General features: G+C 49.2%; 2 protein-coding genes across 4 annotated transcripts; both read left to right on the top strand.

Moving 5' to 3' along the window:
- Nucleotides 1-46: 46 nt before the first annotated feature.
- RAP2C (RAP2C, member of RAS oncogene family) lies at nt 47-9,275 on the top strand. The gene is made up of 3 exons (NM_001012572.3): nt 47-577; nt 2,260-2,579; nt 6,754-9,275. The coding sequence occupies exons 1-2, from the start codon at nt 305-307 to the stop codon at nt 2,536-2,538; spliced, it is 552 nt and encodes a 183-aa protein (NP_001012590.2). The 5' UTR covers nt 47-304; the 3' UTR covers nt 2,539-2,579; nt 6,754-9,275.
- FRMD7 (FERM domain containing 7) lies at nt 8,896-24,366 on the top strand. Of its 3 annotated transcripts, none has more exons than XM_040700069.2 (12): nt 8,896-11,485; nt 17,542-17,646; nt 17,942-17,984; nt 19,097-19,175; nt 19,849-19,946; nt 20,032-20,146; nt 20,251-20,398; nt 21,423-21,518; nt 21,613-21,776; nt 21,865-21,933; nt 22,014-22,089; nt 22,205-24,366. In XM_040700069.2, exons 4-12 carry the CDS (start codon nt 19,123-19,125, stop codon nt 23,234-23,236), a joined length of 1,851 nt encoding a protein of 616 aa, XP_040556003.1. In that variant the 5' UTR covers nt 8,896-11,485; nt 17,542-17,646; nt 17,942-17,984; nt 19,097-19,122; the 3' UTR covers nt 23,237-24,366. The 3 variants fall into 3 exon arrangements, with proteins under 3 accessions (XP_040556003.1, XP_046796940.1, XP_015133931.2); XM_046940984.1 differs by having other exon boundaries at nt 8,896-13,212; XM_015278445.4 differs by lacking the exon at nt 8,896-11,485 and adding an exon at nt 14,987-15,078 and having other exon boundaries at nt 19,142-19,175.
- Nucleotides 24,367-26,969: the final 2,603 nt, after the last annotated feature.

Raw genomic sequence — 26,969 nt, 5'->3', positions numbered from 1 at the left:
CCGGAAGTGACCCGCGCAGGGCGGCGGGGAGGGGCGCGCCTCCGGTGCCGCAGCGTAACCCTTCCGGGCGGGGCTGGCCGCTGCCGGGCGGTTCCCGCGGTGCGATGGAGTGAGGCGCGGCGGTAAGCGGCGGGGCCTGGCCGCAGCGCGCAGCACCGGGCTCTAACGGCTGTCTCTCCTCCTCAGGCCGGCGCGGGAGCAGCGGGGCCTCGCCCTTCTCCTCGGGCGGGCCGGGGCTATGCGAGGGCCGCGCTGCCGCCTGCCCTAGGCCCGGGCCCGGCGGGGGAGCGGCGAGCGGGGCCCGATGCGGGAGTACAAGGTGGTGGTGCTGGGCAGCGGGGGGGTGGGGAAGTCCGCCCTGACGGTGCAGTTCGTCACCGGGACCTTCATCGAGAAGTACGACCCCACCATCGAGGACTTCTACCGCAAAGAGATCGAGGTGGACTCGTCCCCCTCGGTGCTGGAGATCCTGGACACGGCGGGCACCGAGCAGTTCGCCTCCATGCGCGACCTCTACATCAAGAACGGACAGGGCTTCATCCTCGTCTACAGCCTGGTCAATCAGCAGTCCTTCCAGGTAACCGGGCCGGGGGCACCCCGAGCCCCGCGCTGCCGCAGGCGCCGGGCTCAGCAGGAAGCGTGGGCTCGGCCTTCCTCTCAGAGGGCCGAACTGAGCACGCCCAGGGCCCCGCTCGCTGTGCGGGTGCTTATCGGGGTGCCACCATTGTGGAGGCCCGCGCAGTGCTGGAGAACAATGACCCGCTCCCGCTTCCCTGTTAGGAACGTGTTGGCAATCCCCTTTTTGCGAGGAGATCACTCGATCTTAAAACCGACGCTTCCTCTTTTTCTTTTTTTCCTCTTCTTAAAAGGCGTTTTCCTTCAGTTGCTTTTGAAGAGAGAATGATTGCTCTTCAGTTCAGACTTGCTAAATCAGCTGCTGTTTTCCGCCCCCTCCCCCCAAATCACGTTCCTGTCCAGCATGAGCTCGGTGCTCTGGCAGCGTGGGTGGTGTGCTGAAGAGAAGCGAGCCATATGGGATAATGCGTGGCTCTGGATCTCGTTCCTACTATTAAAACTCTGGGAAAAATGGCAGCGTCTCAGCCAGGGGCTGGGCTAAGCTGCCTGTAGGATTGAGGCTTTATTTGAAGGGGAATGTGCGTTTAGCAGCCCTGCATACAATGCAGGGATTTGCATCTGCTGTGTTGGCTTTGGTTTCAGAATTGGGCGTTTTCCAGCTGCTTGGAGAAACCTCGCGCACCCCCACTGAAGCAGAATGTCTGCTTCTACCGAGGGCTCAATTTTATCTTAGCAGAGGGTTCTGTGTAGCTGAGTACAAGCTGGGGACGTGCTCCCTTTGGAAAACAAGGACGTTGGGATGCTCCTCCCTTCGTTTTCACGTATTTTGGGGACCGGTGACTCCCCATTATTCAAGGCATGGCCATACAGTTAGCAATCCACCCTGTTAATATTTAGTTAGTTGCAGTTCTTATCTGTCTACAGCATGTTTGTTGCAAAGCCTGTAGGTGTAAACCACTCTGCAGATCTTTTACACAGTGGTGACTTCAGACGCCTAATTGCTTTGTCTCAGAACTATGCAAGAATTTGCAGGACTTAGTGGCTGGCGCTGATAGTGACTTAAACAGTCAGGGGACAGAGGAGGCTGACTCAGACTTGAAAGTGTAAACTGATGTTAGCTCAGGCCTGAATAAATGCATCTCTAGGTAATGCAATCTTCTTGCAGCATCTAATTTGGTTACTTACACGTGATTAAACGTGTTCACAATGAATTATTTTAAGCATTCCACAAGTGAGAAGGCTATTTAAATTATGGGCTTTCTCAAGCTGTAAACTGAACACAAACATCCTAAAGGGTTGTGTGGTGGTGTGATAGTGTTACAGGTTTGCTGTCATCGGACTTAAGACCATTTTTTTTTTAGAAAACTGAAATCAGCCCTTTCAAAGCAGCAGCGCTGTGTCTTCTTCCAGCTGACCTGAAAGGCTCTCTGGGATTTATGTTTCTATGGGCCTGTTTTATAAAATGCGAGCACAGCTCGTGTAAAATTAGAAAACACTTTTTTAAAGGTGGGTGTAGAACTTCTTGTGACTTCTAGATCCACACGGTTGTGAGCTTAAGGAAGCTTTGAAACATTTTTGGTATTCAGTAGCGTGTGATGGTTGGTTGAACGTGCTGCTGTAGTGGTTATATAGTGATTTCATCTGATTGCTTGCACATACTAACTGCTTGGATTGTTTGATCAGGACATCAAGCCAATGAGGGACCAGATTGTCCGGGTGAAGAGATACGAGAAAGTCCCTCTGATCCTAGTGGGGAATAAAGTGGATCTGGAGTCGGAGAGAGAGGTCTTGGTTGCAGAAGGCAGAGCTCTGGCTCAGGAGTGGGGCTGTCCCTTCATGGAGACGTCAGCCAAGAGCAAAACAATGGTGGATGAACTGTTTGCTGAGATCGTCAGACAAATGAACTATGCCTCCCTGCCTGAAAAACAAGATCAGTGTTGTACAACTTGCATCGTCCAGTGAGAGAAGTTAAGGAAAACCTCAGTCATGGCCATACAGAGCAGGTTGGTTGAACAGTCGTAACTAACTGAAGCATATAAGCATACTGTTTAAGTAAGATAAAATGTGCCAAGGAGTCTGAAATGTAGTAGTATAACTTTGGAGTTTGCTTTCCTCTGAAAGAGCTGGAAGTTCATGGGTTCCATTGCACGTAAGTACTTGAGTCACACAGACTTCTTGCCTTACTGCAGTATTGTTGGTTCAGGGAACACTGCCTTTGCTTGTAGCAGTTTTGTAGTGCAACAAAGTTCGTGATCTCATCTCCACCTGTTTTGACTGTCAGCACTGTATTGGACATTACTGTATCCTTAATGATGTTCTTGTGATGTTTTAGTGCGATTCCCCATTGTGTTTGGTATCTGAATTATTTTCAAGTTAATGTGAGTTACCTTGGACTTGAATAGTATTATATTTGCCAAGCTTCCCACTAATTGTACCGAGAAGACTTTGAGCTTGCTTTAAAAAAAAAAAAAAAAAAAAAAAGCTGTACAGAAACTGAATGTACTTAGAGTACGTTTCTGTCTTATCAGTGGAATAAGTTTAAGAGAACTACCCTGAGCTGTGAGGAGTGGCTTGAAGCCCACGTGTACTAGTCAAGGACGTGTACAAAGTGTTCCTCATCTAAACACTCCTGAGCAGAGAATACATGATAAAATGGCCTCCCGAGGCTTGACTCTGCTTTCCCAGTGACTCATAAGAGGTGTGGCAAGAGTACAGTGTTCAGAGGGGACCCTGAAGTCAAGCTTCACTGGTCTTGGGTATTGCTTTCATTCTCCTGCAGGGCCCTTTGTCTGTGTGGTCATCTTTCTGTACCACACCTTGCCTTTTGCCCAGCTGTGTGCGTGGCTCTGCTCCTCCCGTGCAGGCAGCAGCACTGTCATTCCTGTGCAAGGTGCTTCTGTAAAACCCCCTCCTCTGTTTTCCTCATTGCTGCTGTGGGTGTGGTTTCACCACCAGCTCAAAACCCTGCTTCTGGAAGAGGCCCTCTCTCTGTACAGCCAGCTGGTCTGTCAGACCCACAGTTGTCTGTTGCATCTGTCTCTGCAAACAACTTGCTGTAATCTGTAAGGGCAAGTGCAGAGATGAAGGAGGACTTGAAAATGCAGGGGAAAGAACTGCCTCGCTTGACAGCTACGTTGATTAAAGCTTAAGTTCTGACTGCCGTGTTAGTAACTCAAGTCAAAGGAGCTCCTTGTGTCTGAGTGACAAGAGTGAAAACAGGTTATTACTGGAAGCTTTGGACTATGTATCCTCTTTAATCTTGAGTGTAAGGTCAGAGAGTGAAGTCTCAAAGCTTGTCTTTGAGATTGTTATCAAATGCTTTGTGGATGTAAAATTTTAGGTAGTCATGACCCTGGTGCTGTCGTACTAAAGATAGCATGGTATTTTTATCTCTAGTTCTGTGAAGTAAGGAAGGGCTGCTGTCACCATGAAAGACATGTGTACAGGTTCAAGGTTTGCTTGCTGAAAGGCGAGCAAACTGTATTGGAGCAGAGAAAAATATAAATGAAGTGCTACAGGGTTAATATCTTGGACCACTCATAGTAATGTAGTTTCAGCAAGTTCTAAGGCAGCTTCACAAATAAGAGCATCTCTTATGGTGTTGGGCCAAAAGCTACAGCAATCTGTTGGGTTACCAGTGGTTCATCTCGTGCAGATTGCTGTCTTCAGCTCTGACAAAACAAGGCCTGTTATCTGTGAAATTTGTACTTCCAGAGTTGGTTACTTCTAAGAGAAGCTCTGAGTAACCTAGCCAGTTTGGAACGTGACTTTAAATACCAAGTTTAGGCTTTAAAGGTGAGAGGGAACAGAGCCATGTGTTATCCCTTCAAATCCTTCTATGTTATGCCTAATCAGGATGAGTTTTCTAAGCAGAGCATGCTCTTGCTTCAGAAGAGACATCTGTGTTCTTATGTCTTTGCAATCCCTTGAAACACAGGATTCTAAGTTTCTGTGCTGTGGCTCTCTTCTTCATTCTGCCATGCTCAAGAAGTCACGTAAAACCTTTAGCATCAAAATACTTCCTTGCTTCTGGGAGATGCTGCTTCTGTCCAGTATCTCTCACTTCAGCCTCACATTTTTGGGATGTTTTCTTATTCCTCACTCCCATTCGATCCTTCCTCTTTGATTGAATTAGGGGTAGGATCTCGTTAGCTCTGCTGCCTGGTAATGAACGTCTTGTGGGCTCTAGTGTAGGAGTGCTGCTGTCGGTGTCTTCTGATAGCTGTAATCTGCTCTGTAGGGGTAAATGTTCTTATCTCTGGTCCAAGGGACAAGCACTGCTTCTCAAACATCTGCTTGAGCAGTGGCCCCTCCTAGGTAAAGTGAAACCAGGGCAGTTAAAACAGCTGTCTTAAAAAAACCGGCATGTGGGAAATGGAGTTGAGCTGTAGCTCTGTCCTGTCATCACCTCTGCAGTGTGTGACCTGTCTGTGTCTGGGAGCTGTCATTGCTGTGGACCAGTTAGTCAGCTCAGGGTGAGTACACAGAGACTGTTTGTGTTTCTGCATTTTTGGGGAACTTAAGGGAGGGGTGAGAGTATGTGCTGCTCCTAGTCACATCTAAGGCTGTTTCAGTATCAGTTTGAAGTAGTGGTTATCACTTACGTCTTTTTGGTTGGTAGCTCAACCTATCTGTTGAGGTATCAAGTAGGACATTGTGTAGGTTCTTTAACAATATTTCTTGAGTAACGTGTCTTAGCGTTACTGTTCCAGCCAGCCTTTGGTGAAATGAGGGCTGGAACACATCAGAATAACCCATAGTTCCTTTTAAAACGTGTGTTCTTGCATCTTGTTTGCCTCCCCATCCTGCTTCTGCAGTGGTCTTCTGTCATCTCATTCTTGCATTCAGAGATGTGAGATTCCCAGTAGCTGCTCCCTGTTGCTCACTCCAGCATTTCTCTTGAACTTTCAGTATGACAGTGTTTCATGTTTTACATCTTCTTTGACACATAGTGCCTGTTGTTGAAGGTCTTCTTTAGAGGCGCTGAACAGATTGAGAACACTTACTGTTGGCTGGTCCTGGTTAGTGATTTCTGGCCCCTCCAGTCGTGGCTAACAGACATTAGCAAGTGCTGAAGGAAGAGTACTCCTTTAGGGATTAAACTCGAGCGTATGCTTTCTTCTGTGTGTGACTGTGACACAGACAAATTCATCTTACCAGGTTTTTTTACATCCCCCATCCCCTTCTGCCTGCTCACAGAAGGGAGAGCAGGAATGTCATGGGCGAGGAAAGCCCGACTGGTGGTGCTCACTAGTAAATAAGGTCAAATGGAAAGATCAAAAATCTAAACTGGGCGTTCCCTGATTTGCAAACGCGGATGCTGAAAGAGCATTTTGAGGAAGCTATTACTTGCTTCTTTTGTTACTGTGCCATGTGATTCTGTGCTGGCCACAGCAACAGCGCTGCGTGCTGCGTTTAGGTGAAGTTTTGAGATGGATCAAATGCTGGTAGGATGAAGAGCTGCCTTGTAAATGGTTTGCCTCCTGTGCTCCAAGCAAAGAGAAAAGATTAAAGATTACCTAACTCAAGTAGGTCTCATGCACCACTACTGAAAGCTACATTTTGTTGGCTTCGGTTTGGTTTTAATTCTTTTCCAACAGTACAGGGACCCTCCCCATCCAAAACCCATGAACATCAGAAATACAGAAATGTCTTGGGCAGTGCTGATAAAGGTTACTTTTTTGTGTGTGATTAAGAACAGCAGCACACGATGCTGCCCTGCTGTGAAGCTGTCTGAGAAGTGTTCAGGGTTTTTTCTGATGGTAATTTAGGAGATCTGAGTGCTGAGAACTCAGATGTCTAAAGCACATCGGTTGGCTCACCTGCTTGCTCCCAGGGCTTGTGTACTGTGCCTTTGCTTTGCATTGCTCAGTGGTGAAGGGCCTCCGTGCCACCAGTGTGAAGCCCAGTATCACTCTAGAGGAGAACTGAAGCTCCTGTAGCTGTTGGAGTTCTTTAAGAGCAGTTGAGTGTCCCTTAGGGGCAGCTGTTAGGATGTAAATGGTTGTTGTTACCTGCTTGCCTCTTACAGTACCAGAATTAGAGGAAAAGAACTTTAAGAATGCCACTGTGTAAAGTACTGCTTTGGATTTTAGTTCCACGCTGTGGAAGCAGCTGAATTCACTTTGAGTATGTATTGCATATGATTTTCATTGCTTATTTTGTTTACATTTTCAGATAAAACTCAGAGGAAACTTGCACAGATGCTGCTTTGGAGAACTTTCAGCCCAGGTTGCAGAGCTGAGCCTTGGTAAACCTGTCTCTATTACAGCACATTGCCATACATCTAAGTGCATAAGGTTGGTGGCCTCCAGGATCCACACACCTTAATCAGAATGCTTAGCATGTTTACCATAAGTTTAAAATCTGTTCTTTATCTATCAGTCCTTTTATAGCTTTCTAAGTTCATATAATGGCTAATATGCAAGAGTTCATTTTTAATATTTTAATTGATTTCTTTAATCAATTTCTGAACTTGTATTTATTAAATACTTAAACTCAGTATTACCTACTCAATGCCTTTTAAAAGAGAGTTTTAATGGAGAATAAATTGAGCCTTAAACAAATGGTTACTTCTGTATATTACCTCGCATCAGTGCTTATTTCTCTTTGCAAAGTTTTCTCCTCCGATGCAGTCGGTCATTCTTTGAGACTTTTTGTTTACGTGTGACAGTGTCGTGAAAAGATACTGAAGGCACCTCTGTATGGATGTAGTATCCCTTTTCTTGGCAAGTGCAGCTGTGATACTGTTTGTAACTGGTCTGATTTGACAGCAGGGATCTCTCGGAATGGGATGAGAAGTCTCCAGCTGATGTTTTTTGGGCAGTGGTGGGTTTCTTAAACTCATGTAATCAAAAAACGACAATTGTAGCATTGAAAAGCGGCAGCGCTCTTTTCTGTCTACTGAGTTTCTCAACTTGCTTGTTTACATGTAGCTTCTCGATGCCTTTGAAAAGGGATAATGTATCCTTCAAAATGGGCTGTGTGCCTAGTCGGGGCAGCTCAGCTTTGCCTGGCACAGTAAGCGACATCTGGTAGACCTCTGCACATGTAAATCTAATGCAAATAAGATCACTTTACATTTTATAATTCCTAATATTTGTCTTTCTGAATAATATTTTAAAGCAATATTTGTTAAAAGTTTTTCTTGCACTGTCACAAATTGCTTTTTAGGTTTGTTTGTTTTTTTTTTTCCCAATAAACAAGTTTAATATTAGAGACAAGTTGGTGTAACAAGGGGAGAAGCACCAGGTTTCAGTGATACTAACTGCAAGTGTGCTTTAAACAGCCATTGCCTTCCATATTGTTTACCTGATCAACATTTTCTCTGAATACTTGAAAATCTTAACAATAACACAGGTATAAAGAGCAGAATGAAAATGTACAAAGGACAGATGAAATCGTTTTGTTCAGTTTTATTAACGTTGCATACATGAGAGCTTTTTCTAGCAGTGGTTTAAAATGTGTGATTTTTTTTCCTTTGCAGAAGTTTAATAACTGCAGCTCACCTACTGCACCAAAGTTCTAGGTTTTTAGGAGCCCAGCTTTAGTCATTTGAACATGCTTCTAGAAATGTACATTCTTTCCCTGTAATAGCTAAATACCTTCGAGAAAAGCTCCAGTAAAAGCAGTGATGGATATATGAGGTTAAGCAGTTTCAAACTCACGAAATGTATTGTGGATGATGGCATTTGAAACAATAAAGGATCACCAGTACAGTATCTCAACATTAATGTGTTTTATTGGTAATAATGCAGGCTGACTTTAGTGTTTAGCAGAAATACAGATTCTGAGTCTACATTCAGCACTGAATTTGAATCCTGATAAGAGAAGAGCAGGTTTCCTGCTTGGGTATCAAAACACCTGATATTTGCTTGTGGGGTTACTTGAAATGTTTGTTTTTTTTTTCCCCTGTTTGTACAAACTTTATCAACAGGCTGAGGCTAATATTTAGGTTTGCACTTTAATATCAAAATTAAACCAAACCTTGTACTCAGAGTAGGTTTTTTTTTAAGTGGTGGTTGTTGATCTTTTTTGTAGGTTGTAAGGAAGTAATAGGAAATAAAAGTAATTCATAAAGATCTTAGTTTTCCTTTGTCTGAGGGGGGCAAAAGTTGGTTGGTATTAATCAGTGGTTCATTCCTATGGGTAGTTATCAAAGCAGTGTTCATTTTCATTGTCCTCAGCCAAAAAAAAAAAAAAAAAAGGAAAAAAAAAAAAGAAAAAAAAAAGAAAGAAAGAAAAAGAAAAACCTGAAACTTGAACTAGCTTAGAGTGACAGGACTGGGAGAATGAGACATGGTTGCTTCAGCACACTTTGGGGGGAAAAAGGGACCAAAAGTTATTTTAGGCTTCCTCAATAGATTGCATGTGAAGTTGCTTATTAGAGTAAGAGGCTAATAAATGAAATATGTATCGTCTTTACTATGGCATCTGTTTAGGAGTTGTTCAAATCACTGCAGTAGGGCTCTACAAATACAAATGAAACCTAACATCATGTATCTAATGTACTGTATCTTTATCAGTGATAGGTGAAATCTGGAATAACAAGTGCAAAAAAACAAAACCAGAACAATTACCTATAATGCTTTGTAAAAGAGTTTTTTCCAGTAGAAATCATTCTTGTCATTTTGTAAGACAACCCTACAGTCCACCTGTTTGTAACTTTTTTTAATAAAATAGATACCTGTATTACCAAACTGGGGTGAACTGGTCTGTGTTCCATTTCTTCTAGAGCGGGACAAACAAGCAAGCCTCTTACGTAAGTATGTGTGTGTATATGTGTGTGTGTATATATATATATATATATATATATATATATATATGTAATTAATTTTTCTGGTTTGAATATAATGTTTTTGTCCAAATCTGTAATGGCCTTATTTTTTCATGCAGGCATTTCTGTATGTGTAGGTGGCAATGGGTGCAGGTCCTGCTGCGGACATCTTACCGTGTCTCTGTAGCTGCTGTCCCTCGTGGTAACCCTACACTGGCCTCTCCACCACGCTCACTGATGAGCACACTTGGACCTCTGCTTTAGAGAGGCAGAAGATTTATCTAAGAAACCTTTCAGCTGAGAGTGCTGTTTGCTGGCTGTTATCTTAAATGCTCAGTAAAAGCCTTACATTTGTGAAGTCAGTGATTGAGTCATCTGGGCTCTGTAACAAGAACTGCATCTTCCTCAGAGCTTATTGTCTTGGTCCTTGACCTTTTGTATCGCTTTTGTAACTAAAGGTGTGTATTGATGTGAAATGTGTTTGAAGCTTTAAAACCAGCCTTGCTGTCTTAGCAGCACTTCTGGTTGGGTAGGCAGGCGTGTCGCCTCCCTTAATGCCCCTCCTCCTGGTAGAACGGCGTGAGCCTTATCTTGTTGGTAGGCTTCCACTTCCTCTCTGAGATGGGGAAATCGTTTCCATCTCAAAGGAGAATGACAGAGAGGAAGGACAGGCTCCCATCCCCAGTCAGCCTGCAGCAAATGAGTGCTTTCTGCAGGCTGTTGTGACCGGCACTGATGTGTCAGTGAGTGCGCCTGCTGACAAAGACCGCTGTGCTTTGAGATGCAGTTGGTTGCTCCTTGTCTGAATGATTTCTCATGCAGTTAAAAAAAAAAAAAAAAAAAGGAAAAAAAAAAGTCATTGAACAATAATATTCCTGCTCCTTGTGGCACTGAGCTGCTTCTGTTCCTGCTCAGACCAGGAGCTGCGTGTGGTTGCAGCCAGGAGGTCTCAGTGCCCTCGCCTCTCCAGTTTGTGTGGTCATCAGGTCTGGGAGCTGTAAGGATCCAGGTAAGACTGTGTGTTAAGGCCATTATATTTCAAAGGTCTCGGTGCTGAGAGTCAGCTCAGCTGCTGCTGTACGAAGTGTGAGCGGTGTCTTCTGCAAAATAGGCGTGACAGCTTTGTGCTGCTGTAAGCCTGGGTTAGAGGGCACAGAGGTGGAGCTTCCTAGGCAGCTTTGTCTTTGGTTTCACAGTTCCTGCTACCAAAGTGCACGTGCCGTGCAGAAAGCTCCCCCCGTCCTGCTTCTCACACAGGTTTGGCCTCCCTGCTGTGTGTGAACGGTGCTCATGCAGACCTAGAGGACAATCCCTATCCTGCATAGCACTGTGACACGTAAATGAAGTGCTAACCAGGGCAGAGCTGGCCTTGCACGCTCGGTGTGAAGCTGCGGCCCCAGGAGGAAGTGCTGCAGATACCCGTGTGGGTGGGGTGCAATGCGGCCGCCGCACCTCATGGCGGGTGGTGAGCTGTTATCTGCCCCAGTCAGCTTTGCTGTAATTACAGCTCTGAGCAGGGTGCAAGTGTCTAGTCTTAATTAAAATGAGATACGGCTTCTAAAACAATGTGTGTCGATCAGTTGGAGTTCTCTCTGCTGGCCGGTCAGCAGTCCTGGGGTGCGGAGGTGGGCACTTCTGCCATGCTTTGGGTCACAGCTGAGGAGGCTGTGGGCATGGCCCTGTGCTCCAGTGGTGTGGAGGTGAAATCATCGGCTTTTTAGAAACCAGTGGTACTTTAAAAGTAGCCGGTTTTAGCTCTTCCTGGTCCTTAGAGCTGCAAGGAGCAGAGGAGGTGAACTTTCAGCTGTATATCAGCAACAGCAGCGCTCCATTCAAAGGTCAAATCCCACTGTAGTTATTTGTTGGCTCTGCTGAGGGCAGCATTGAGCTTATAATAGCTTTGCTGGCAGCAATGGTGCAGTTTAATTACGGGATTGTAGAGAGCGAAGTGCGTTGCTCTTCTCATATAACCTGTACGGGTAGTATGGAATCCACGTTTGAAAACTGCCTGTGGTCCTCTCAAAGCAGTGGTTCTCTTCGAGCTCTGCAAAGGTCTGGAGCTAAATGCAACAGTTGGTGGGGGAGAGTCTCTTGTGTTGCAGGAACCTGAAATAATCCTCACTGAAGGGACATGTATGTATGCTTTTAATGTTTGGTTTGTGATATGCCTGTGCTCCTTGGTGCCTGTGACGTTCCTTAAGGGGCTACTTGTGCTTTTGGGAACTGACAGGCAGGATGGTTGTGAGCCTGGGGTCCATCCTTCCACTGTAGGAGACCTGAGGCACTTACTTTTCAATGCAAATTAGCAATGTCTGTGGTCACTGTGGGAAAGCAAGAAGAAATAAACTGAATTTTCGGTGAAACTGCTTCGTGTTGGAAAGGAGAGAAAAGCTCTCAGGGTGAAGTGCTGAGTGATGTGCGTCTGCAGGTGATGGAGCACTTTTGGATACAACAGGGGATGAGCATTGGCTGGGTGAAGGAGCATGTGTGGTGTGCCCAGCCCTGCCTCGCTGTGCTGGGTTGCTGTGCAGGGTCTCTCCAAGTCCCCCGAGGCCCCGTGTTCCTACAACCTCAGTCACCTTGCTGATCCTGGCACTGGTTTCCATGGGCTGTCTCAGGAATTAGCACGGACTTGCCAAATGCACTATATTTAAGCTCAGAAATGCAAACGTAGCTTTGAAATAGGTGTGAATAAAGATTTTAGCTTCGGGGCTCTTCCCTGTGGTCGGGCTGTGTTTGGAAGCGCGTTGCAGTCTGGCTTTGAGTGGCTCCTTTTGGGGAAATGTCTGTTAATTACCTCTCCAAACAAGTGTTTTAACTATGTCAGCTGTTTCTCACCTGGCAGAACACTGAATTGTTTTCTGTGAGCCCAGAATGACAAACTTAGAAAGGCCTTATGGACATCCCCTCGAAACCTTTTGCCAGTCATGGTGTAGGAATGTTCCCTGTTCTTTGAATCATGTCTGCTTTGCAGCTAGCACGCTCTGCTGGAAGGCCCTGAAAGAGGAACTGTGGGAGAGGGGTTGCCTTGGACTGCTCCAAAAGCAGCAAGCTCCCACTTTCAGATGGACGCTGCTCTGCTGCCTTCTCCTCCCTGCTGTAAAGAATGACTTTCACTCAACTTCAGCTCTGAATTGAGCCCTATACTTGAAATTTGGTGGGCCTTGATAAAGCTTATAAGGGTCTTTAAAGGAGAGGAGCAGTAGATGAGAGGCTGCGAGGGAGGAAAACGTTACCAAAACACAGGGTCGATGTCTGTGTGGGGAGCTGGGTCCGATCCCTTAGCCTGGAGGCTCCTTGACAACACGTGTGTTTCTTTGCCTAGATACAATCGAGGCTTACTCAACCAGAGGTGGTTGTCTTGAGCCTAGAGGGAAACCACATCTGTCATGAGAGTAAGCAATATAGTTCCTTAGAAGTCCATCCTTTCTTCTAGCACTCATTCTCTTCTTCCACTGTTGGAGAGTCAATCTGATAGCTTCCTCAGCATCAGCCTTTGGCCATAGGATTGTTCTTGATGATGCTCAGCAGAGGCTTCCACCATCCTGGCCTTTAATTCCCTGCTGAGCAGTTGCTGCTGCTTACGGTCTCGTAACTCTATTGCCAGAGCTATGTGAGCAGGGAGCGGGCGCTGCCCAGCTGTCATTCAGGTTTCTGCAGTGTAGTGCCTGTATGGCGAAACCAATGTGAGCTCCTAGCTGGGCTCTGATGTTTTCTGCCTTGGAGCAGAAAACAAGAGCAGGCTTGAAAGCTCTGCACGTGCCTCAGAGAGCCATACAGAAGGGGTTGATGGGTTCATCCGACAGCACTGATGAGGACAGAGCCTGGGCACCGTGAGCTCGCAGGACTACTGACTGCAGGTAAACCTGCACTGCTTTGCCTTGTTGGGGTGGGGCTGTGTGGGTGGGCCTGGAAGAGTTCATGCCTGATGCAAACTGAGGGCAGTCTAGCCAAGTGCTGGGGTTTTTCTGCTGCTGCATAAGATGTAGGGAGCTGCATCCCCCTATAGAAATGACTGAATGCTTAACGTGTCTGTGGAGGTATCTGTGCTCCTTTGGCTTGAGAGATTCACGAGGGTTTGATTTTCCTGTATCAATTGCTTTCTTGTGCCTTGGAAGCCATCTGTCAGAATTCAACATCACTGAGCACAGCCGTCATATTAAAAATGAGACAATGCCATATTCTGAATAATAGGAGAGTTGGGCTATTTAGGATTCTTAGATACCACCTGCATGGAGCTCTGGGTGCCCCCGCTCAGCGCAGGGAGTTGGACCAGGTGGCCTTTAAGGGTCCCTTCCAACTCCATCCATTCTGGTTTAAGCCTCATTGCCACCTCTACCGTCTTGTTGTCGGCCACAGCCACGAGAGGGAGCCTGGCTGCAAGCACAGCTCTGCAGGGACAGAGAACAAAAGATAAACGGACAGAAACTGCTATTTCAGCCCGGTCTCGGTGTATCTTAGCTCAGGTGGCTCACAGCAGCCCAATCCTGCACCTACAGCACAGAATGAACAGTGTGACCGCTTCCATCTCCCAGCAATGACTTCTGAGTATTAAGCTCACTGACATCAAACTATTTTGCCCACGCTGAGCAAGTGAAGTTTGATGGAAATGCCGACGCATTGTTATGGTGTTCAATAAATAAATCGGGTGGTTCTGGGTCAGAAGTTTCAGGAAGGGCAGAACTTTTGGCTGAGCCGACTGAGATGTGCTCAAACCAAAATGACTTGAGGAATCAATGGGGAATGATTGTCCTTGTTAAGGAGTTAGGGAGCTTCTCTCAGGCAGGGCCAGCTGTCAGATGGCTGTACCAACTTTCCTCAGCAACAAATTGAAGTGTTTGTGTATAACAGCACTCGCTGGCAGCCGCCTGCTGAGTTAGCCCAAAGGAAAGCCTCTCCTTTTGCTTCCTCTTCCTTCCCCTGCCCACATGGGTCTCCACTGCCACCAGCAGCAATCTGGGAACTGGCGGTCTAGGAATCCTTCCCTGGAGCTGGGAAGATCCTTGCTGGCAGGAGGTGGCTGTGCTCACACACAGGGTCGGCACAGCAGCAGGAGGAGGTTTGCCCGGACCTCCTGCCCCAGTATTTCCCTGCCTCGCAGTTATAGGGTCGTGGCTCGTGTGCCCGGGACACAACTCAGAGCTTTCAGATGGCACAGGGGATAAGCCCCAAGCTCTGTTGCATCCCCAAGAAGGGCTCCCAGAGGGTTTGATTCAGCACAAAGCATTTTGGGGTTTGGATGAACCCCTCCGGTGCTGCTGGCCGGCTGGTTCCTTGCAGAGCAGCAGAGCAAAGCACAGCGCTGCTCAGCCACCTTTGCAGCAGAACCACTCTGCCCTTTCTCCTGCCCCTGCCGTGTGGCTCCTGCCCTCACCTCACCCCCCCCATTTCTCACCAATATCTGTAGAACTGTGTTAACAGCCTCTGTGCCAGCCCCATCGGCGTGCATGTCAGTGCTCAGCCATCTCCCATAGCACGGGAAGCATCCTTCAGCACGGCGATGCCGTTCAGCCCACTCTCAGGCACTCCGTGCCCTTGCCTCCCCTGCCCATCTGTGCGTGCAGCCCTGCACCCAGCTGTGGGGAGGATGCAGTGTGAGCGAGCACAGGGGGCTCTCTGCCCTGCACGCCGCTCGCAGCAATAGGGCTCTGCGCCCGCCCGGCTCCAGGATGCTGCATCTGAAGGTCCAGTTCCTGGATGACTCCCAGAAGATCTTCGTAGTGGACGTAAGTGGGTATCTTATAGAGAAAGAGGAACGGCTTTTGCTTACTTGGTGTTATCCTTTGGATACTGGGGAAGGTGAGGTGATGCTGTGGGTAGGGGCGGGGTGCTCTCGTTTGTCTGATTGCTGTGTTAGCATCCAACGAGCAAAAATAAGTGCGAGAACAGCATGAAAATAGCAGCTTGAACGACCTGTGGTGAGAAACCTCTGTGTGCATCTCTCCTTGGGCATCGGGGTGAAAAAGGAAAGTGTGTGGTTTTGGGAATAGCCGAGCAACAAGCTGACTGCATCTTGTTCTTACGTGGCAGTGTCCCAGAGCACGCTGTCACTGATAATTCACATGTAATGAAGATATAATGTAATATATAATATAGAATGTCATGAATACCAACTCTGAATATCAACTGCTGAAATACGCTTTAAATGTCAGACATTGGTATCAGAGGTGTTGGATGGGTGTGTGTGTGTGTGTGTGTGTGTGTGTGTGTGCGTGCGTGCATGGATGGCTGAAACCAACTGTGATCGATGCCCTGTCTGTGTGCTGGAAGGGGGACTGAGCTGTTGGTTGGGCTTTGTTAATCACAGCAGCTGATTGAACATGAGAACCCAAGCGAGTCTGTTCTAACCTTTACCTGCATCTATTTTGGGACTGCTCTGTTTAATATCAAGTTCATGTTTTTAATGTTCTGTTGCAGTTTTTAGGCACTTCTGTTCTCTTTATAGACCACGGCTCGGTCTTGAGGTGCCGTTTGGTTGCTTTGTGACAGCAGTTCTGCACAAAGAGGGTTGCAAAGTAATTCCACCATTTGGAATGACATGGAGGTTGTCTGATTTGGTTTCTTTGATGCACTTTAGACCTGAGTTTGCTTAAAAATGAGAGGGGTCATTTACTGATGTTTGCAGGGGATTTGTAATGATAAGATCAGGGTACAGTGAGAGACCATTGGAAAGATGCTGCCGTTATAATATTGCTGCATTTTATCCAGCTCTGCTCCATTCTTTGCTCAAAACACAGTCTGTGCCTCTGCACGCTATAGAGCAACAAATAGGTTCCATTAGAGGCACTCGGAGCCGTTTCCTTCTTTTAGTGTGGAAGGGTCCTGGAAATCCCTTTGGGGCACTTTGTGTGTTTCATGCTGTGTGGTTCAGATAAATGGGAGCTGAATTAGAGACTCCTCCATTAGAAAGGAACCGCTCTGGGCTGAGTTTTGAGCACACATTTCAAGAGACTCATCCTCAGCCCTTCCCGAGTCTGGAAAGCTTTTTTTTTTTCAATGGAGAGCACTTCAGTGTAATGCGAGGAGAAGGACAGCAGAGACAAAACACGGCAGGGCTGGTTACAATACAGCGCTCTGGGGCAGGGGAAGGCATCAGTGTGCGGGTGCCTGGCGCTGGGAGGGCACTGGGAGGGCACCGGGCTGCTCTGCTGATTGATTTCAATGTGGTGAGGGAGGGCGAGCACGGCCTCTCCTTCCCACCATCCCCACCGCTGGGCCCTGCAGCAGCCCCACAGGCGGCACCGAGGGCACATTTGGGGCCGTGGGGTGCAGCCCTGTGCAGCAGCTGTGTGCACCCAGCCCAGCCAGCAGCGCGCTGCCCACACACGGGTGGGGAACAACCCGCTGGGACGTGCCCGTCTTCCCCGCGCTCCTGACAAGGGCCAAGGCCTTTCATGCTGGAAAATTCTAGCTTAGAAATCAACCATTATAATTGCTTTTAATTACCCTTGCGATCTTGTAATTTCGAGGAGAACTGGGCGTGCTGCGGAGCAAACGCTGTTATTAGGCTATCACTTTGCACCAGGCTGACGGTGCAGAGCCAGCAGCAGCTGTGACAGGTGCTCATTACTGAGCCCTGAGCCACCCCCAACCCACAACCCCCCCCTGGAACCCTGAGCTGCCCCTGTGCCGACCTGCCTGTGTTCCTGGGTGGCTCTGCCCAAGTTTATAACTTCTGAAGGGAGTTTTTGCTGGTTTTTGCTCTCTGCCCTGTTCAGTTCTGGTGCTTTCTGGCCTCCCGTGTCAGAGCGCGGTGCTGCTTCATTAGCACTTTGCTGATCCAGGGTGCAGGATCTCTGCAGGGTCTGGTGCTGTTAATTACCACTAATTGCAGCCGTGGGGCACCCAGGTAGTGTCTGTCTGCAGCTCCAATCCCAACAGCCGTGACTGCAACAGGTGTCCTGAGACCGAGGGTTCTCTCCTGGTTTATCAAGTTCCTAAAGAAAGGTGAGAAGTGATGGGGGAGAAATCTGACCTCCCCGAGCCAAGATAAGTGGCATAAAGCTGCAATTGTTCCATCCCATAAAACAAGGACATTTACTGAGTAAGGTTTTGCTGCGCCATGATAACAAAGCATCCCACGGCCCATCTCAGCTGAAGGGGATGAACTTCTTCCCAACCTCCCTGAAACCCCCTCCCCACTGCTGCCAGCACTGCTAACCTGTCGCTTCTGTGTATTTGCTCACCAGCAAAAGTCCTGCGGGAAGGGGCTGTTCAACCTCACCTGCAGCCATCTCAACCTGGCAGAGAAGGAATACTTCGGGCTGGAGTTCTGCAGCCAGGCTGGGAACCACGTGAGTGCGTGTGCTGTGCCCGTGGCCTGGCAGCAGCGTCCTGCATCAGGGCACCGGGTGGAAAATGGAGATGGGAATACCTTAAAGATGGGAGCTGCAGGCCACAGCCAGGCTGACAAAGCCCTGGGGACAACCACGGCTTGCTCATGGGGTTTACCCATAGCCACCTGTGGCAGTGCAGGGTAGCCCCACGCTGGCCAGGGCTTCTTTATGGCATCCTACCACGGTGCTGCTGCTTTCGTTCCCGCTGCCCTCGTGCTGTTTGCTGACCCAGCTCTTTGTTGCCTTGTTTCAGGTCTGGTTGGAGCCTCTAAAGCCCATAACAAAGCAAATTAAAAGTAAGTATTGCCAGAATGAGGTTCTTCTCAAGCACTGCGGGGGCAGACAGTGCTGCACGCTGCTGTCCTTCCTTGTGCTCGGGGGTGGGAGCTCTGCTTTCTGGCATTTATCTGCCCTCCCTTAATGGGGTGAGGCTGGGCAGGGTTGTTTGCAAAGACACGCAAACCCTTGCAGAAATGCTTCTGCGAACTGCTAGCTGCATGTTTTAGGCTTGAGCCGTTCATATCCCGACAGCTTGGTATAGGAGCAGGGTTGGCTGTGTGTGTGCATCGCTGCGCTGGCAGAGCAGTGAGAATTGCTTTCTGAATGCCCTCCTTTCCTATCTGCAGCTCTTTGCAGCCCAGGTGCCCGGCTGTAAGGCATTCAGCATGCAGTGACCCCACTCTCTCCCAGACCCAAGGCCCCACTGTTGGATGGTAATGCTGCGCAGCCTGACCTGAATGCATGAGCAGTGCTAACACAGCCCCTCTTTCAGCCTGCTCCTCCCCCTGCAATGAACCAAATGATATTTGCTACAAATACATGATGGTTAGGAGGTGGTCAAAAGCATAGGGCTGTGTGTGATCCTGTGTTTCTATGGGGAGTCCTGGAGCTGTCCTGCAGTGGCTCCCTTGGTACCTACAGAGCTGGCTGCCTACCTCCATGTGCTTTGCCTTGGGTTTGGCTACTTGCTCTTGCTTGTGTCACAAAACAGCTCTGCCCAGACGGATTCCCCTGAAGCTGTTGCATCCCAAGTGCTCAAAGGGCCAGAGAAAGCCCACGGATTTTGCTGAGGGTTTAACATACAGCCCCAAAGGCAGCTGCACCATCCCTGAGCAACACCCAGAGCATTGCTCCCATAGGAACCCCATGCAGAAATCCCCTTCTTGATCCTTAACAATTCAAAGGAATGCTGGGTCACGATTTCTGTAATGCTATTGAGGAGTTCACCTCCCTGTTTATTTCCATCCATGGTGGTGGGGTCCGGGCAGGATGGAGGCCCTAACGCTCAGGGCTTCTGCTCCAGGCCTGTGAGGGGCAGAATAACATAAGGAGAGGGGTGTGTGAAGAGAGTTGTGAATGTGCTCCAGAGCCACGTGAAAGAAAACTTATGAAGGTGTTGTGTTTTAAGATCCTAAGGAGGTTCTTTTCAAATTTATGGTGAAATTTTTCCCAGTGGACCCCGGACACCTGCGAGAGGAGCTGACGAGGTACCGTGTTCGTTCTGTGCTCCCCTTACTGCCCTGTCCCCTTCTTTCTGCAGTTGCTATGCATGTGTTTATTTCCTTACCGTCATCCAACCCAACCTGGCTGTCAGCAGTAGTAATCCCAAGTATTGACAGAGCCCCGTGCTGTACAAAACAAAGCCCCAACGCGTATCTGTTCCTGATGCTCTGTTTGGATACAGAATCCACTCGCTGGCAATGCAGTGTGCTCTCTGCCAAACGTTTGAGCAGTTGAGCTGTGAGTCGTCTGGCTCTTGCCTCAAGCCGTGTTCTGAAAGAACAGCCTCAATTTTACTTCTGAAATCGACGTGGTGAGCTCTTACGTTTCGCAGAAAGCACCGTAAAAGGGAAGTAAGAATAAAAGCAGTGCGGTGCTGCTGCAGAGCATTAGCCCCGAGAGATGCGAATGCCCTCCGAAGCATAAAGAAATGTTAGCTCTGAAACCTACTAATGGCAGTATGAGCAGCAGGGGCACACTGCTCAGGGTGTGCCCAGCTGGATCCTCCTTGGGGGCTGCATGCTCCTCCCATGCCCCCCCCCTTTGGCCCTCCATGCTTTGAGTGGGGGCACAGGTGAACACCAGGAGGGGCTCAGGGACACCCGGCTCTGCGTCCCATAGAAGTATCCATGCTCAGAGCAGCTCCTGTCCCCCCTGCAGGTACCTCTTCACCCTGCAGATCAAGAAGGACCTGGCGCTGGCGAGGCTGCCCTGCAGTGACAAGAGTGCGGCGCTGCTCGTCTCCCACCTGCTGCAGTGTAAGGGCAGTGGGGCTGCAGGGCGTTGCCTCAGCCATGCAGCACAGGGTGTCCCCAACCCCGCTCTCCCTGTGTCCCCCTACAGCCGAGCTGGGTGACTTCCATGAGGAGACGGACCAGCAGCACCTGGCCACGCACAGGTACCTGCCCAACCAGGAGTACCTGGACAACAAGATCATGCACTACCACCGGCGGCACAGGTGAGGGCTGCTCTGCCTCTCCATCAGTGCCACAGCTTCTCAGTACCCTGACATGTCCACCTTTTATTAATTCCTTCCACTTCCCGGTGTATTTGGGACTCCAGGGGGAAGACGCCGGCTGAGTCAGATGCCCAGCTGCTGGATGTGGCCAGGAAGCTGGAGATGTATGGGATTCGCCCACACCCTGCCAGCGACGGCGAGGGGACGCAGATCAACCTGGCGGTGACACACATGGGGGTGCTGGTCCTGCGGGTGAGCACCACCTCCTACCCTCCTATCCTCACCTCTCCCCATGCCAGCTCCAAGCCCTCCCCGGTCCCACACAGCTGGTGCACCCCAGCAGACCTTGGTGCTGCTCTGGGCACAGCCCCAGGCTCAGGGCTGCACGCTGCCGTGTGTGCCCATGCAGAGCCCTTGTCATTGCATGCACGGCTGTGTAAGCACCGCAGGTTACAGTGCTGCGTCACGAGGGCTCACCGTGTAATCTTCCAGCAAAAAATAGCCATCTAATGTCTGTGCAATTACATAATGCTGTAATCACAGTGTAGCTGCAGAATAAATACAGACTTCCTCGCAGCCGGCGTGAAAAAGCACTCGCCTCCCACACCGACTAACTTCAACCTGGGAACATCTTCCCAGCACAGAAGAAATCCTAGCTGTGGGTTTGCAGTTGGCAATTAGTGCTGCCAGACCCGGTGATTTATTGAGAGCCGTAAACACCCCCTGTGTGCAGGCATGATTGGAGCATCTGTGAGCTCACGGCAGCCTGGGCTGTCCCAGAAAGCCAAGAGGGGAATCGGTGCTGCAGCGCGGAGTGGCACCATTCGATCTGCTCCCGCTGCGTGGCTGTGTCCAAATCGATGTGTAATGGCAATAAAGGTGAGGTGGGCTTGCAGTCTGCCTAAGGTGGCATTAAGGGCATGGAGGTGAGCTGAGCACTTCTTCCAGGAGCAGATTCTGCATTTACTCACCCGCCCTGTGTGCTGGGAAGGGTGGGATGCTGCTGTGACCACTGTGAGTTTTCTCTCAGACTGCTGCAGTTTCAGCTTTTGTAGGCAGCGTTCAGCCCTGAACCTCAATTCCCACTCTCGGAACCAACTGATGGATCAGAACCAAACACCAGAACCCCCAGAGCCCCTTGCCTAGAGCCGGGGAGGGGCACTGAGATCTTCAGCAGCAGCTTGTGTGGAGCCTGCAAGCTCAGCTCTTGCCCAGCTGTATCTCTGCACTCTCTGCTTGCCCTGTCCCACGTAATGCTCTGTCTCCTTCCTTGCAGGGCAATACAAAGATTAACACATTCAACTGGTCCAAAATTCGCAAACTGAGTTTCAAGAGGAAGCATTTTCTCATCAAGCTCCACGCAAACGTTGCCGTAAGTGCTGTGCTGGGACTCGGGGCCAGGAGGGTGAGCAACCAAACAGAGCCCTGCACCCCTGAGCCCTGTGTGCTTGTCCCCTGCCGTGCAGGCTCTGTGCAAGGACACGTTGGAGTTCACCATGGCGAGCAGGGATGCCTGCAAGGCTTTCTGGAAGACGTGTGTGGAGTACCATGCCTTCTTCCGGCTGTCTGAGGAGCCCAAGTCAAAGCCCAAAGCCCTTCTGTGCAGCAAGGGCTCGAGTTTCCGCTACAGGTAAGGGCCCAGGGGAAAACCTTGGAGTGAGGCTGCCCAGGGCTGGGCTGAGGGCACTGCTCACACCTTTCCATCCTCACTGCTGTAGTGGGAGAACACAGAGGCAGCTGCTGGAGCACGGGAGGAAGGCGAAGATGAAAAGCTTACCCTTCGAGAGGTACTGGGAGGTGTGGGGAGAGGGGGGGTGGCAGGGACAAGCTGGGGGCTACGCACCCATCCATGCACTCGGCCTTATAGGAAGCACTACGCATCCCACTACGATGAGAGGCAGTGCCGCTCCTCCCCGGACCTCCTGACGGATGTGTCCAAGCAGGTATGAGCCTATGGGGCGGTTGTGGGGCACCTGGAGGCCGAGCCAGCACCTGGGTCTTCATCCCACTGCTGGTCCTGCTTTGCCCCTGGGCACCCACACAGCCCTCATCCCACAGGTAGAGGAGCTGCGCTTGGCCTATGGCAGCTGTGGCTCCTTCCGCACTGCCAGTGGGGTGCACACCTCCGAGCCCACACTGGACAGCCGCCACAGCGGATCGGCCACAGCGATGATGTTTGCTGCCGAGCTGGAGCGCTTCAAGCCTGAAGTGGCCCCCACCTTCCTGCCCCACTCCAAGAGCAGCTCCGCCTTCCCTCTGCTCTATGCCCAGCTGGAGCTGGAGCGGGCATGGGAGCCCACCGACTCCTTTAGCAGCAGAAACCCCTTGACGTCCTTCCGGCCCCACCACAAGTTCACTGGGAGCAGCAGAAGCCCCTCGGTGGGCAACATGCGGGAGGTCAGCGCCAGGCCGCTGGTGTACATGGACGTGCCGCTGCCACCCACCCCAGCCCCACAGGTCTTCTTCTACGTGGACAGGCCACCGCCGCCCCTGTGCCACGTGCCCAGCGAGGAGGAGGGGGGAGCAGCCGGTGGGTGCATCCCCATGGCCACAAAAACAGGCATGTGGGGTCCCAGCAGCGCCTGGATGGGGGAACTGCAGCACGAGGCCTCACACAGGGCTGCGGGCACCAGTGTGGGCCCAGAAGGGGAGAGAAGGCAGGGGGCTCGCTCCTTCGATTACGGCCTTCAGGAGCAGCCTCCCAAGCGCTCCTGGAGTCAGTCGGACATGAAGGCCATCCGCTTCCCCTACAGCTCCGAGTTCAGGCCCCTGGGTCCGTGCCCGGCCCTGAGCAGCCGGAAGGCTGGCATGCTGCAGCATGTTCTGGCCCAGCAGGGAGCAATGCCAGGGCTGCGACGTGCTGCTGAGCGCTACGTGGGCAGCAGCACCGAGTCCAGCGACTCTGATTCCGACCTCCTGGCTGCCGACTACTGCTCCCTGTATGGCAGAGTGCTGCGGGCACCCAGGGCCCGTGTGCGGCTGTCCTCGGGCAGCCTGCAGCTGGAGGAGGAGGAGGATGAAGAGGTGTCCTCGGCCACCAGTGCTGCTGAAGAGAGGACTTCCAGGGGACCCTCCAGGTATTTCACATAGGTGCCTCAAGGAGAGGCTGGGCAGAGCCAAGCCTGCTGAAGGATCACGGTCCTGCTTGCTGTTCGTGAAACAAGGTGGTTGGCTTGTGTCTTGTGAGTGATGTTAGCTGTAGAGGATGCGTTAACAGATAGCTGAGGGCATTCAGAAGTACCCATCTCCTGTGGCACACAAGGAAGCTGTCACATTGCTGTCACCAGGTTGCTCCGATGCCAGGGATCCAACACCAGGTAGAAGGGCTAGGGCTCTCCCAAAGCCCCACAGCCACCACCTCCAGTCCTTGCAAGGCTGGCTCAGAGCTCAGCCACTACTGTCAGTACACTGGGAGAGAAGAAAAAGAAGGCAGCACCCCCTGGAAGTTCATAACATCTTGTTTTCCCCAGGGAAAAGCACACTTTGAGGCTCCTTTAGAGGGCAGCAGGATGGTCACGGAGCTGCCAATGCCCCAGCACAGAGCTTGTCTGCTACTTCACCTTGCAATGAAGCTCCCAGCCCGAGAGCAGCTGCACACGAGGTGCTTCTTGTAATGCCCAGTCATGCACATTATCCTTCCCTAAAAAACATCACAGAGAGACTCATAAATCATTTAGCAGCATCCCACTGTGAGCTCTCGAAAGTGGGGTAAGAAATTACATCCTATAGCCTCATTTCTTTTAAGCCTATTTCTATTTAGGCTTATCAGTTTCTGGCAGCAGCTCTAACACCCAGGCCCCTCACAGCCCTGCTCAAATACAGGTAAAGGAAGCTCCTGATCTCCCAGCAGCTCTCAGTCAAGCAATGTGGGGACAAACACCTCAGGAGGTGGTAGAAAAGGAAGGGGCAGTTGGTGCTCACCCTTGGCTTGAAGAAGGCTGCTGTAAACTTTCTTGTTTTCTACACGAACACCACTTTGTAACTAGAGACAGCTCTGGTAAAAAAATAAAGGAGAATCCATCAGACTGGAGGACATGACTACAACAGGAACAGTTCTAGTATCTATGAGAGATACCAGAATGGATTTCAGGAACACAGGAGCTGAAGCAAGGACCAAATGGGTTAAAATGTACAAAAAACTAGGTTTATGGTTACTGACTCACATTGTGTATCATTGTCTTTTGTTTTAGAAGCTGGACAATAAAGAACAGTTGTTCACAGCTCAAGTTTGATTTCCTTTTTGCCTTATCTGCACTGTGACCCACCTTCCCCTGCACCTCAGAGCTCCCTGGTAGCTCTCATTGCCCCACAGAGCTGCCGGGCTTGTTTTCCTACTGTGCCTTCATTGTCTCATCAACTGCTAAGGCTCAATGAATGCTGCTGAAAACAGCCACATTCTTGGTCAGCTGCCCAAAGAAACATGTTAGATCAATAGCGGAGCACAGTTTGCTTTTGCTCTAGATTATTCCAGGCTGAAGCTGTGAACTACCTGGACCCTACATGCTGCTTTGGGACTGCTCTATTAAAGAAAGAGAAAAGGTAAACTTGAAGAGCTCTTTCTTCCCTTTCCCCACAGTGCATATCAGAAATAGCATTTAAGTGTGATAGTTCACATGCATAACAGAGTAGGGAAAAAGTAAGCAACTACAAAGTCTATACATGGCCCTTCAATAACAGCCCTTAAATATTTGTTATACCTTAAGAACACAGGCAAATCTACAGTCACTGTTTGCTCCTGAGCATGTGGAGCTGTGTAAAGGCAGGCCAAGGTGGGTTTTACCTTGGGTGTTGCCCAGAGTCCCACCTAAAGGCAGCATCATCCTGCTACAGCACACAAACCTCCAGGAGCTGTCAGCTCTGGCATGCAAGACTATGCTGGGAAAACTACAGTGAGATGGAGAAACAAGGACTATTTTGGGATTTTTCCATTGAGCACAGAGCTCTGGGACACAGCATGTGCACTGTGACTTAGCACATCATACACGATGGCCAGCAGCAGCAGAGGAACAAAGCAGCCGAGAAAGGGATAGAAATCAACATCTTAAACTAAATTCATCACATCAACCAGCTTTCCTGGAACCAACTAAAATACAGAATCACAGCAAGCAGTGGCACAAATGCAAAGGGATAACCAAGCAAATCCTTAGCCACGGGATCTGTACTATCTCTTCTTAGCCCTGTTCACCAAGAAAAGGAAAGAGTACCAACTGAGCACACTTTTACTAGTAAAAGGAAAACAAAGCACAATAAAACTACAGGGTATGAAGGGATGACACAGAAGGATTTGAACTGCTGATGGTGGAAGACCTCAGTACACAGGAAAAGGCAAATGTACTCATTAAGCAAGCAAGCAGTACTACATGTGTGTGTATGTATGAGGGTATAAAAAAATCAAAACGTACACAGTATAGGAAGAACATCAGTCTGGAGGAGCACAAAGGTTTCAGCATATCTAACTCATTTCTGTGTTAAGTGTAACTTTGCTGCTTGGAATGATATGAAATAAGGCAAGCCAGCATACATACCATTACAACTTTGCAAAGAAAATCATTTTATTCCAGTGTTAAGTCATGAAACAATGTGATAAAAATCAGGCTTTTAACAAATACTAAGCTTTGTGCAAACACATTAAGAATCTATATACTCTCCTACCCAACCACAGACATCCAACTGAATGCAAGAACAGGCTTTCACAAGACCACGTGCTTACCATACAGAAGAATATCAGAGGAATCAGACTGGGGTTTCAAGAAAGATATGGACTTCAATGTCAATTCTTCTCAATTTACAGTGGGACAACTAATAAACCAACCAAGCATGATGGCTCTTGCCTGAATATTTTGGTATCTTTTCCCATTGGTTACCTGCTAGCAACAGAATAGTGTCAATTAAGTTATACAGTTCAACAATAACTAATACGTAACAGGGAAAAAGTCAACTGTCCCCTGGAAACCAGTAGTACAGACATCCAGTCTTAAAGAGTTACTGTCCTGTGAAGCAGAGATCTTAGGTGCAATATGCAGTATAATAAAGTTTTAAAGGGACTGATGTTGTAAGAGAAAGACAGCATGGATTACTTCCCCCCCCTCCACACACTGTCCTATGAGGTAGGTATACATCCACCCATTTCATAGGGTTCACCATAGCTCAGCAACTTGTTGTCCTATTTGTGGTATGACAACAACACATTCCTTTCTCCCCTTAATTCACTAACCCTAGCTACCCAGAATTGGTTATAGAGTTGCATAGATTAAAAGACCCTGTGTCCACTTACAACATTCAAGAAAAATTCCCACCACCTCTCCTCTTGGTCTCATAAAAAAAAAGCACCTTAAAAGGAAGTGGCACAGAAGTAAGAGCACGCTTTTACTTCTGAGAAATTAGTACGTAGGTCTTTAAAATGAGATTTAGGATGTGACAGGTGAAGTAGATAGAAGCTGAGGTCACTGTGGCACAGGCCTTTCTGTACCTCCACTCCACAACACCCAGTTCACCATTAAGCCAGCATTCCCACATCTGTACATGCCTGTCACAGGGCATGAATGCTCGTCTAACCCTGAAGATACCTCTGCAGGACTGAAACCAAGCTGATCAGTGGAGCTGCTCTGCCTCCCTAGCACTCCGTGCTGCACAACAGCTGCTAGGTGTTCTGTGGGTAAGAACAGCGTGGGGGTGGGAGGGACCCCAAACCTTTTTAATAAGAACAACCATGTAGCTCTCTGTGCCTTTGCTGAAAAGCAACACCAGGCTGTAAGAGATGTACATCCACACCTCTGCACACCTATTAGGAATCCAGAACAAAACGCACGACAGAAGAAGCTCG

This window comes from Gallus gallus, chromosome 4 (assembly GCF_016699485.2).
Source record: "Gallus gallus isolate bGalGal1 chromosome 4, bGalGal1.mat.broiler.GRCg7b, whole genome shotgun sequence".
Taxonomy (NCBI): Eukaryota; Metazoa; Chordata; class Aves; order Galliformes; family Phasianidae; genus Gallus; species Gallus gallus.
Note: the sequence above shows the minus strand (reverse complement) of the source record. Positions and strands in the feature narration are given on the sequence as shown.